General features: G+C 40.9%; 1 protein-coding gene across 1 annotated transcript in view; it reads right to left on the bottom strand.

Annotated features, from left to right (window-relative positions):
- Positions 1-344: 344 nt before the first annotated feature.
- commd10 (COMM domain containing 10) overlaps positions 345-11,450 on the bottom strand; it is a 39,759-nt gene continuing 28,653 nt past the window's right edge. Inside the window, exons 6-7 of the mRNA XM_052068073.1 lie at positions 664-723; positions 345-581 (exon numbers count right to left, since the gene is read on the bottom strand). Of these exons, the coding sequence (XP_051924033.1) occupies positions 543-581; positions 664-723 (99 nt within the window). The 3' untranslated portion in view covers positions 345-542. The remainder of the gene's footprint in view (positions 582-663; positions 724-11,450) is intronic.

The raw sequence follows: 11,450 nt of genomic DNA, 5'->3' as shown, positions 1-11,450 counted from the left end.
CTCCTCCCCTTAGTGAGTAGGAAATTGATGGAGGTAAATTGCTTGTCATAATCCAAATTGTACTCATTCCAAAAAAAAAACAAAGAAACACACACCCTATCACATCCACACATCTACCAGAACTTCTATTTGCTTACAGTAATGGGAAATAACCAACCTTCATGAAAAAAGTATGACGTCCACATCGGATCATACGCTCTTCATTGCAAAATGACTTTATTTGCCTTTCAAATTGCACTATGAATTTGATTTCCTTTTAATGCTTGACTGCCTTTTTTTTTCTCAGATGACAAGTGATGTCCTATTCACAGTCCAACACACACAAATGAACAGAAGGGAACACCTGCTTAAAAAATGATTTTATTGAAAAAAAACATCTGAAATTACATTTTTACAACAAAATATGGCACACAATCGCATTTAGCATTCATTTCATAAATGAAGACAAAAAGTTGTGTTGTATTCTTGTTTTTCTTACAAATCTGCTCTAAGCTGTCAGCAAGACACTATTTAAGTGTGTGTGTGTGTGTGGTTTACAATGATCAAATCAGGGAATCCAGTTGGCCTTGCACAATTTCAAGCTGTAAGAAAGACGAGGTTGAGTAAGGGAGCGCTGGCATGCGTACCTCTCACACTCACACACACACACACTTATGCACTGACCTTGTTGTAGAACTCAAGCAGCTCCTGGTGGTTCAGCTCAACAAAAACATTTTCCCCAACCTTGGGAGAGAGAGAAAAGACACAGAGAGGGCACTCAACCAAAAGATATTAATAAGTCTTACATTTGGACAATTTTCGGCGGTCTTCTGGCACTTTTCAAAAAACCCCTCATTTAATATTACTGCGCTTTGGTCAGCATGCACTCGCCTCCAACTCGTCATCCATCAGCGTGATGAAAAATACAGGGAGAGCAGAGCCAAGCCATTGCATTTGCACATCGTTTCTGCCGCGGGTTAAAAATATCGGAGGCACTTAAAGTCGCGCTTGTGGAAAAAGCGAGCTTTTTAAAGTGGATATAAAAAGTCTACACACCCCTGTTCAAAAAAAGTTTTTTTTTTGTGATACAAACAAATTAAGACGAGGATAAACAGGAAAAGTCTACACACCACTGTTCAAGAAAAGTTTTTTGATTTTGTGATGCATACAAATTGAGACCAGGATAAATAGAAAAGGTCTACACACCCCTGTTCCAAAAAGGTTTTTTTTTTTGTGATACATACAAATTGAGACCAGGATAAATCATTTAAAAACATTTTTCAGCATTAATCGACCTATGACCTGCACAAAAATGTGAAAGATTTGAGAGAGGTGAAATCGAAACAAACAACGGAGATAATGTGATTGCACAAGTGTGCACACCCGCTTGTGAATGGGGATGTGGTTTGGAAATGAGTTATTGAGAAAAAACAATTTATTTCGACCTCTTTTTTTTTCTTTGGCTTTACAACAGCAGTATGTAGATTTTTTTGATCAACTGGCAATGCTGTTCGGGTCAAATTTGACCCCCTTTTTGACATTTGACAGAAATAATAATAAATATAATAGATGTAAAAAAAAAATTCTCTCACTTCAGAAATTCCTCACACACAAGAAAACCCAAATACACAAGGAACACATGGAAATTAAAATGAATGTCACTACAAATTTAACTGCAACTACAGCGGTATACGTTCTGTTTCTGGGTCAGATTTGACCCATTTCCACTGAAGTGACTCTTATATGTACTAAAGTGTGTGAAATGAAGGAAATAGGAAAGTAATGGTGAGAAAGCTGTAATAATGAAACTATCCACACCAAAAATGTGTGTATTTTTATGGCTCAGTGTCCAAGAGGTTGCTTGAAAAAGTCCAGAGAACTGTCTGTGTACCCGCATTGTTCCAGGTTCCCACAGAAACATTTACCTCTTGGTGTTTGAAGGGTCATGGGGAGGTTTTGTAACAGTGAAAGAATATCACTGTCATGGCTGTTATCGTTACAAGTCTCACATAAAATTGAACGTTACATTCTTAGATCGATATGGATTGATGATTAAATGTACACTTGTTAATTTCTGTAAGGCTATCGATACATTTTAAAAAGACCTGTTGTTCATAATTTGAGAGAGACATTTATGAAGAGAATTTTCTGAGCATGTGAAATAAACAAATCAACTGTCCTGCAGACAGTGACACACGCACGCGCACAAACCTACGCACACACACACACACGCACACACACAGACTGACGGCGCCTTCCTTAATGGAGGTAACAAAGAGCGACCATCAGTGAGGTGTCATCATCACACCATCAGAGTTGAAGGCTGAGCAAAAAGTCCCCACCATCTGGAATGTCGTGAATGTGACACGCTCTTTCTCGTTCTTGTCAAAGGAGCTTTGAAAGATGCGAATGGTATAGTTCAGATCGTGAGGGGCCATCTTGAAGCCAAAGTGCTCCCCGTGTCATCCTAAGTACCATCGAGAAAAGCAACAAAATAGTGGCAAGACCCCAAGACTGGAGGGAAAACACACACACACACACACACACACACACACACAGGAAAAATTGCTTCAAGTCAGAAAAATCCTACACATCAGTTGCCAGTACTTGTAGTTTGCAAGCTCGGAGACCAAACATGACTTCCAGGCTTGAAACTAAGTGACTGTCGAGGTGGGTGGTTGGGTGCTGGGAGATGCAATGTCACAGCAAATAAATGGCAGAGATATTAATTAGAGGCAATGTCAAAAGTTCATAAAGGAGTGTGCATGGGGGAGAAAATGTTATCTCTTTATCAAAGCCCCCCGAAGACACTCGAGGCTGCACAGCAGAGGGAGAATGTAGGACATGGTTGAATTAAGCGATTGCAGAGGGAGCGCCGCAAGGACAGCCTCTGCAACGCGACTTATTAATTTGTTGTGCCGCTGTGTATGACTCGACTCGGAAAAATGACATCGCTGGGGCTGCGCGAGCGGTGCTATTGATTTTTATTTTTATTTCACATGATGAAGAGGGAGCCACCTATTTGGGTTAATGTAGGAAAAAAGATGGCATGTGGCTCATCGCAAATAAGATATGAAAAAAATCGGACACACCGAAAGAAAGACAAGTTGGAGGATAACAGTCTGGTGAGATCTGCCCAGGCACTGCCGGGTGTGCGTATAGAACGTGTTGTCTTTGGCAGATACAGCACACACACACAAGCGTGTGTGTTTGTCTCATCGTGTTGTTCCTCAAGGCCCGGGATTTTGCCAAGGAGGAAGGCAACGAGGCGCTGACAGATCTAGGCTAACACTAATGGGGATAGGGCGCGTCATGCTCATCATCGCAGCCTTCAACTACCAGTTACACACTTGCACACGTCACATTGCACTCCGCTGATTTTGGGGAGAGCCGTACGAGACGATTATACAGTAGAACGGCTGAAGTCAAACTTGCCTGCAGTCGTGCAATTGGGAAATTTTTAAATACCGTATTTTCCACACTATACGGTGCGTCTGTCACTTAATGGCCTATTTTAAAACTGTTTTCATATATAGGGTGCACCACATTACAAGGCGAATAGCCTAGAAGTCACAATAGTGGCTGCGGTTGCGCTATGCATCCACAGGATGGAGCTACGCTAAAGGGAATACAATACAATGTAGCTTTGTTTATACAGAACTTTTAAAATGTGACATCCAATAAGTCAGAATATTGATCCTTAGAGAAGGCGCATCGGATTATAAGGTGCATTGTCACCTTTTGCGAAAATTTTATGCTTTTCGGAGCGCCTTATAGTGCGGAAAATAGGGTGTACTGTATAAGAATTTAACGAGGGAAGCACAGCAGCCTGGAATTTAGGACGTCTGTTTCATATTTTTTAGGTTCTGGGTTCTAATCCTGGCTTCAGCTTTCCTGGGTGGAGTTTCCATGTTCATTCCGTGCTTTTGTGGAATTTGAACGAGTACTTGGGTGTGATCAATATTGTTATTGCGATTTAGTATCCGATTAGTTTTTGCAAGTTCATCTTCCTGTGATATTTTTTTTAACAACATCCAATAAATTAACCTGTAATACACCAAACACTATCAGATTTATTACACATACTGTAGATGTTTTGGTTTTACAGCTCAAGCGTAAGCTCAAATAAAGGCAAAATCATTAAAATGAAGACAGTTACTCTACTTCAATGATACTCATTAACTTACTTCACACTTTGAATTGAAGTCTTTTTCTCTTTATTTCATATTAGTTCTGACCTCAACCCAAAAAAATATTAAATTCAAAGAAATTTGAGGTGACCAGAATCCCAAAACGGTCCCCCTGTAATTACCCTTACCCACACAACTCATCTTAACCCTCATTAACATTTCAAACTCAATCAATACTCGACAATGTGTGGCAAATCTCTGCAATCTATCCTAATAAATGCGGCACGAAGCAAATGCAAAGTCAAAACAAATCATCATCAATTTGTCATGTAAGCAAATGCATCAAGATTAATCCCACCCTTTGCTGAAGTGAAAGTTGTGTGGGGACCAACTGATCCCTGAGAACTGGAAGGATGGAGAAACCAAAAAGCAGAAAGATGACAGGATGATCATCATTAATTCACTTGGATCCAGTGTTCTGAACGCGCCGAAAAGTCGGGGGATATCATTTGTATGTAGGTTACATGCTGAGGGAATCCCAACATATTAGAGAGCAGAAACGAACAGGAGCAAAAACAAACTTTCAAAAAGAAGGAAGACATTTTGACAATTTCATCATTCCGAGACAACATCTAACAACATTGTCTGTTGTGGTTCACGGCACAAACAGAATCAATGTTTTATAAGCAAGTGTTTTCTGCGCTATGCTCTGGATGGATTCTGTAAGCCCGTGTTGGTACCTCGAAATCAGTATGGACTATCGGGGATGTTGGGTCACTCCATTAAACGCAAAAAAAAAAAACAAGACACAATGGACACAAAGCAACATTCACCTGGTGTCAACGTGTGAGATATGTTTGCAGGAGCATAATTTGAAAATGTGCATTTTTGAAGCGCTTGGTGCGTCGAACATTTTAGGTGATACGTGAAGGACAAAAACAATGGACGGTGTTGACTTTTGCTTGAAGGAGACATCTTAACAGTGAAGAGAGGAAAGAATGGGAAGGTGAGCGACCTTTCTACTGTCAACAGTTTCACGCCCTTAAGACACCCTTTTCCCTTTCCTGGCGGCTTTGAAACAGGACGCATTTATCTGTCTATGACTGCATTGAATACACACACACACGCACACACACACTGGACACTTTAAATTGAGCCCACCCCCCCAAAGAACTGAAATGAGCCAAAACAAAATCTCTTTTTGATTAGCAACTAGGTCCCTAATTCTTATTGCTCTGTTGGGAGACAAGTTGTTGCGTTCGGGTTGTTTTTATTTGGGGGGGTGGGGTGAGAGGGGGGGGGTAGTCGGGGGGCTGGCACAAGGGCTTTTTTTTTATAGATATCAGTCCACAGTCTGAATTTTCAATGACTTTCTGAGTCAACACTGCGGGCAGCAGCTATATTTTGGGATTGTTCGGGAGTATGTTTCCCCTGACCTTCGAGGTCTGAACCAGCCTCAAAAACCGCCTGCAGGGTTTGTGGCTGAATGGACCCACGAAAAAAAAAACGGTGCCCTCGTCATCAGTGCTATGCTGGAGCCACGACAAAGTGACAGACACTGAACCTCAAAACGTCAGCCATTCTCTGAAAGCCTGTCGACAATAACAAATGAGGGCTGTCAAAGCCAAACACAGGCAAGTGTCAATCAACTTCCGTATTTAAAAACCTGAATCAGCCAGCGCAATGCAAGCACAACAAAAACTGGATTCAAGTTTGAAAACCAATATTCAAGTGAAGATTTCGCCAAACCTATCGACGTATGATATTAGTCGACGCAATGAGGTACATCTCTCCAATAACCTCATTAGAGAAAACATCTGGGAATAAATTTGAATGGCTTTGAACATTCCAATGCTGAGAAATCTTCATCTCTCTTCGAGTTTTCGCTTTCTTTCTGACAAGCCCTTTGATGCCTGTCTAAACTCAAACACAACAGGAAGCAAACTAAAGTTGAGAAGCTTAGAAGGGGGGAAAATTGGAAGCCGCTGTACATCAGGGGAGACCGAAAGAATTTTGGCAACAATGGGTAGAAAAAAAAGGACAAAACATTGGATTTGTTGCATGAGAGACAGCACGAGCTAGGTCAAGGCAGACAGTTTCTCGGCCTGATAAATTGATCTGGAATATGCCAACTCGGGGTACAAAATTTAATAACTTGTCAATCGATCGACAAGTTATGAACAAAACCAGTAACGGAATCCTAATTTATTTATTTTTGTGCCTTTCATGCAGTTTCAATTAGAAATAATGTCCTGTTTTAAATGAAAGGGCTGAAAATCTGATTAATCGAATAATCAACAAAAAATATCAATAGATGAATTGATTAATAAAATAATTGTTAGTGGCAGTTATGAAGCTAAGTTTTAAGACTAAATTCTCATCCCCTCACATTCAAATGATATTCTCCGTAGTCCGTCCAAAGAACTGAAGAACAAAACTGCCAGACTTTAGCCGAGTTCAAACATGATGACAGTAAAGTAAAAGTAGTCCAAAAAAAAAAACAAATGCTCAAATGACAAAAAATACAATGAAAGAAATCAGGAAAACTTTACTTTTGCTTCGTTTTGAAGTATTTATTAGTGGTTGTTCCCCCCCCCCCCCCCCCGACACTCCAGAGGTCCAAAGACTCTGATTTCAGGCCATCAACTTGGACTTTGAGATACTAATCACATTTGTTGCCTATATACTGAAAAGTTCCAAATTAAACATTGACCAAGTCATTTACAAATTTAAGGGTCCTCAAAAATCCTCTGAGGCTCACCCAAACCTTCAATGACACCTGTGATCGACACACCAGAATAAGATTAAAATTTACCACATACATAATATGCGGCATCTATTCATGATCCGTTTATGGGCAGCTGAGAAAGATGTGTTACGCTATGCAAATAAGACTTGACCATGAACAAATGTCATGTTCTGGACTATATCCACATCTATCTAATAATCTCTGGACACACAAAGACACATTCAGTTTAAGTCCCTCTTAGCCAATGGGTTGCCAGGATGATGCTCGGTCATAGCCAATGGCAGAGCAGCTATAAGCATGTTGCGCTCAGGAAACTCAGAACTGCAAGCTAGCAGTCCCTACTGTATTTTTACCTTTCATATCTTGAGATTTCTTTCGTAACAAGAGGCAATATTTTCCTGTTGAAACATTTCATAACTTGGACATTTATTATGAAGAGACATTCGTATGTAGAGGTCCCACTGTATTGCCATTGCACCTTCATACCAACAATTAAGATCAAGCTCTCTCTGTCTCTCTCGCGCACGCACCCACACACACAATGACCTGCAATGACTGACTGTCCGTGACCTCCCTCCTGTCACACACGAGATGCCGCTTCACAATAACTGCCTGCTGGCTGCACTAACATGATGGGAGGTCTTTTTGTGACTCCAAGGTGGTTCTGGCTCGCTATATACCTTCTCTATTCTCACCACCAATCACAAGGAACGTACTCTCGCTTCATTGCATTCCTTTATCGCTGCAGCGCTGCCTCATCTCATGCATTAAGTGACGGGTTATTTTAACAGGCCATCATTGAGCTGTCCATCCATAACACAGCTGTGCGCTGACACTTAGTTAGGCATGAGCTCTGGCTGCAGAACCACCCTCCTTTGCCTTGCTGCGTATTCCCGCGTGAATACAGCGAACCAATTAGTGTGTAAAACAGGGCATATGTCCACATGCAGGGGGAGGCAAGAGCACAGAACACAACAACAAACCCAAAACTGAAACAGCAAGTTGACAGAAGATGAGCACAGATTCCACTAACTGGATGCTTAATTGTGAGAGCACAGAATTACTAAAGGAATTGATTTTAAAAATGACTCAACATTCATTCAACACATCAACAGATCAATCGACAACCTTTTCTCAACACAGATGATTTCTGAGGGTCAGGAGGTAGCAACCAAGTCATAAACAAATCACATCCTCTTAATTTGTCTATTGGGTTATTTTCATCCCGGGATGAGGTCACCTGTGCGCCTTCTGCCCGCTTGAAGCGTGTCCACGGTTAGCAGTCATTTGCTTATGCGCGCATTTACTATCAAATCACCTCCAAAATTAAAGTCTACCACATCCTCTGTGGAGGTTAAGGACAAAGGAATCCTGACTCGTGTTTCCAGTGAGGTGAACTTTATCGCTTGCATCAGGCATCTCGCATGACTGGCATCAAAGTATCGGTTTACACATTAACCACAGATACACGCATCTTAGTGGATCATTCAGGTGGTGACTACAGCAATTGGTTCGACCTGAAACTCAAATATCAGTGTTACTGAGACATTTGTGGACAATTATTTGTTAGTAATTTGAGGCAAGAGTTTGGAGATAACTGGACTGGTAGATTAGAAACATGTCTGCCATCATAGTTCTGAGGTCCAGGCTCAGGGTATACTGTACCTTTCGTCCTAAGTCAGATGGGACAACCTTTGGACTTTGTGCAAATAATGTACGCGTGCACCTTTGCGAGGCGCGCTCGCTTGATGAGGTCGTTGAGTTTTCGTAAAGCAGCCTTGATAAATTAAAATGCTGAAACTGAATGGATGGACACTTTAGTAATCCCTCTCGGAAAATTAAGCAAGTTTGGTGTGTAAGGTTATACTGCTCATATCCTTAGCCTAATAGCGTAATTGCCTAAGACATTTTTTTTAATGTTTGCGTAAATTAAGTAAAACAACAAATTTAACAAACAAGAAGAATATGTAACATATTTTCCGCACTATAAGGCGCGCCTAAAAGCATTACATTTTCTCAAAAGGCGACAGTGCACTTTATACTCCTATGCGCCTTTTATATGGACCTATATTCTCATTTCTTGGACGTAGTATTTTAAATGTTCTGTGAAGCGCTTTGTTACGCTAAAGTGGTTGCAAAAGCTCTGTATAAATAACGCTGTATTGTATTGTACTCCTTTAGCATAGGGCAACTGCAGCCACTATTATGGCTTCTATGCAGCTTATAATGCAGTGCGCCTTATATATGAAAACAGTTTTAAAATAAGCCCTTCATTGAAGGTGTGCCTTATAATCCGAAGCGCCTTATAGTGCGGAAAATACGGTGCCCTGAATCCACACTGACATTTATCAAACACATAGGAGGAAGTCGCCAGACATTGTGAATCAATTCAACATCATTCGTTGCACTTATTATATTTGTGCATGCCATATAATGATGTTACCGTGTCTCGAGCCTTTGGCAGCTCATTAAGTTTCCCGCTTAATGAAATAAAAAAGAACAATAAGAATCATATGGTCCGACAAAGAGTGCGGTTGTGACACGATGGAGTCTTCGCTCTCCAACTTGCACACAGAGATGGCTGTCACTGGGTAGGGCAAAGGTGGGATTTTCACACGCCTTGTTCCTCTGAATGCATTCAGTACAGTACAGCAGGACACACACACACCCACACACACAAAGACAAGAATTGTCTGCACTCCGTGGGCCACTCTGAACAAGAATGGCAGAAAGACAAAAGCCAAGGATGCAGATACACACACAGACTGCCTCCAGGCATGCTTGAACAACAGTCAGATTTTTTTTCCTCCCGATGGAGAGCAGTGGACACACAGCTAACCCTTTGTGTCCTCCTGGGACCCACAACTAGAAAAAACACCAAGTTACTATTTAGTCAACTAAACAACTTAGCTTACAAACGATTGAAATCTGGGATGTTTTGGGGGCATTTTTGTGACATTTTGAGAAGTTATTCATGAACAGCCACCGTGTGCACTCATCAGGCTCGTAAAAGCCACCTAATGTTCTATTATGGAAAGAATTTGATTGTTACATTTGGAATAATTTCATGAAATGTATGCAGTCGGGTCTCCTCAATGTGTTCTTTTGATGGCTGGTAATGTGCAGACGGTGAATAAATCACCATAAGTTCATTAGATCTGGTCTAACCTAATGCATTATGTGATGCTGGATTATACGGAAATCCTGCACCGGTGGCTTTGTGAAGATGAATCTATGAGTGAGTAGCAGAGGTCAAAAATTGGTCAAGAAGGTTGCGGATTGTAATCAACATCCAAATGGTTTGGATTTGTCCCCCCTCCAAATCAAGGCGAGAGAACTGCTTTGTTCCAGGTTCAAACAGACCTTTCTAAAAGATTTTAACCCTTTTATGCACCTTGTAACCTGATAACATGATAAGCTGTCCACTGTAGTAACTGCTGTCCCTAAAAGGGTTAAACAACTAAAGAGGCCTAGAAATAATTATAGCCACCGATCTTACACTCAGTCTTGACTGAGGAAAAAGAAGTGGAACCATGCACCTCAGACATCTCTACAACCAGAGATGTGCACAAACGGTATGGGACCATGCAAGCAGCTGATTTGACGCAGTTCCTTACAGCAACATTCCCAAACCTTTCGTTTATTTTTTTTGTACAGTACATAACTAGTTTGTTTTGCGTCCTGTTTATTTTAGGTGTAATTCCACTTTGGACCACCAGATGTTGGAGTATTATTGAGTTGGAAAGAGTAACACTTTCAGCTCAGTCGAGCCTGAGGCATAAAAAGTGTCATAAAAGGCCAAAGACAAAGCAACACCCACACACCCACCATTCGTCCTCTGAGTCATCTACGTTTGCATCCTGCATTAAATTTGGAGCGACTCGCGAGGCATTTACCTTCTATTTTTAATTTGTCGTCGAAAAAAATTTATGAATTTGCGGTTCAATAAACATTACGAACACTAATTTGAGAGCTGTATAATGTGACTTAAAATCCAATTGCATAAGAACCCACAAGATGAAATTTCTACAGCAGAACGTGATTAGATCATAATTTTTACATGCCAGTCTTTTATCGTTGCCTCGAATATCTTTAAATTCGATGATTGTCAATTCGCTTTGGACAAGCACTAAGCAAATCTGCCATTTGTGCGGCAGTGAATCAACATCTGAGATGAATAATGCCGATGCATCAAAACCACAACCTTTGTCATGTTTCCTAATCCAAACCTTCATCACAGTCTCTTTCTTTGTGGATAAAATGCAACAAAAAAAAATTAGCATTTATGCGCACACATATGATGTGTGTCAGAAAACTTCCATTGCTGGTGTCACAAACATCTATTTCAAATCCAGACTACAAAATAGTTTGGTTTTCCACTTGCAAGTAATCTCCCTGGAGTCTAAAGCACTTTCCCATCTTTCTCTTCCAGGCTTTTATGCACACCTGAAAGGATTCTTCTTCCAAGAGCCATCGCAGCGCTGTCATCAAGGCCATACTGATTTATTCCAGGTCTTGAAAACGGGTCACACACAGCTTTCTCGGGTGAGTAGCGTGGTGGCGTTTCTACGTCGATGTTCTTCTCGCCCAGG

The sequence above is a fragment of the Hippocampus zosterae genome, chromosome 6 (genome assembly GCF_025434085.1).
Source record: "Hippocampus zosterae strain Florida chromosome 6, ASM2543408v3, whole genome shotgun sequence".
Taxonomy (NCBI): Eukaryota; Metazoa; Chordata; class Actinopteri; order Syngnathiformes; family Syngnathidae; genus Hippocampus; species Hippocampus zosterae.
The sequence above is the reverse complement of the archived record's forward strand: the minus strand, read 5'-3'. Positions and strand labels throughout refer to the sequence as shown.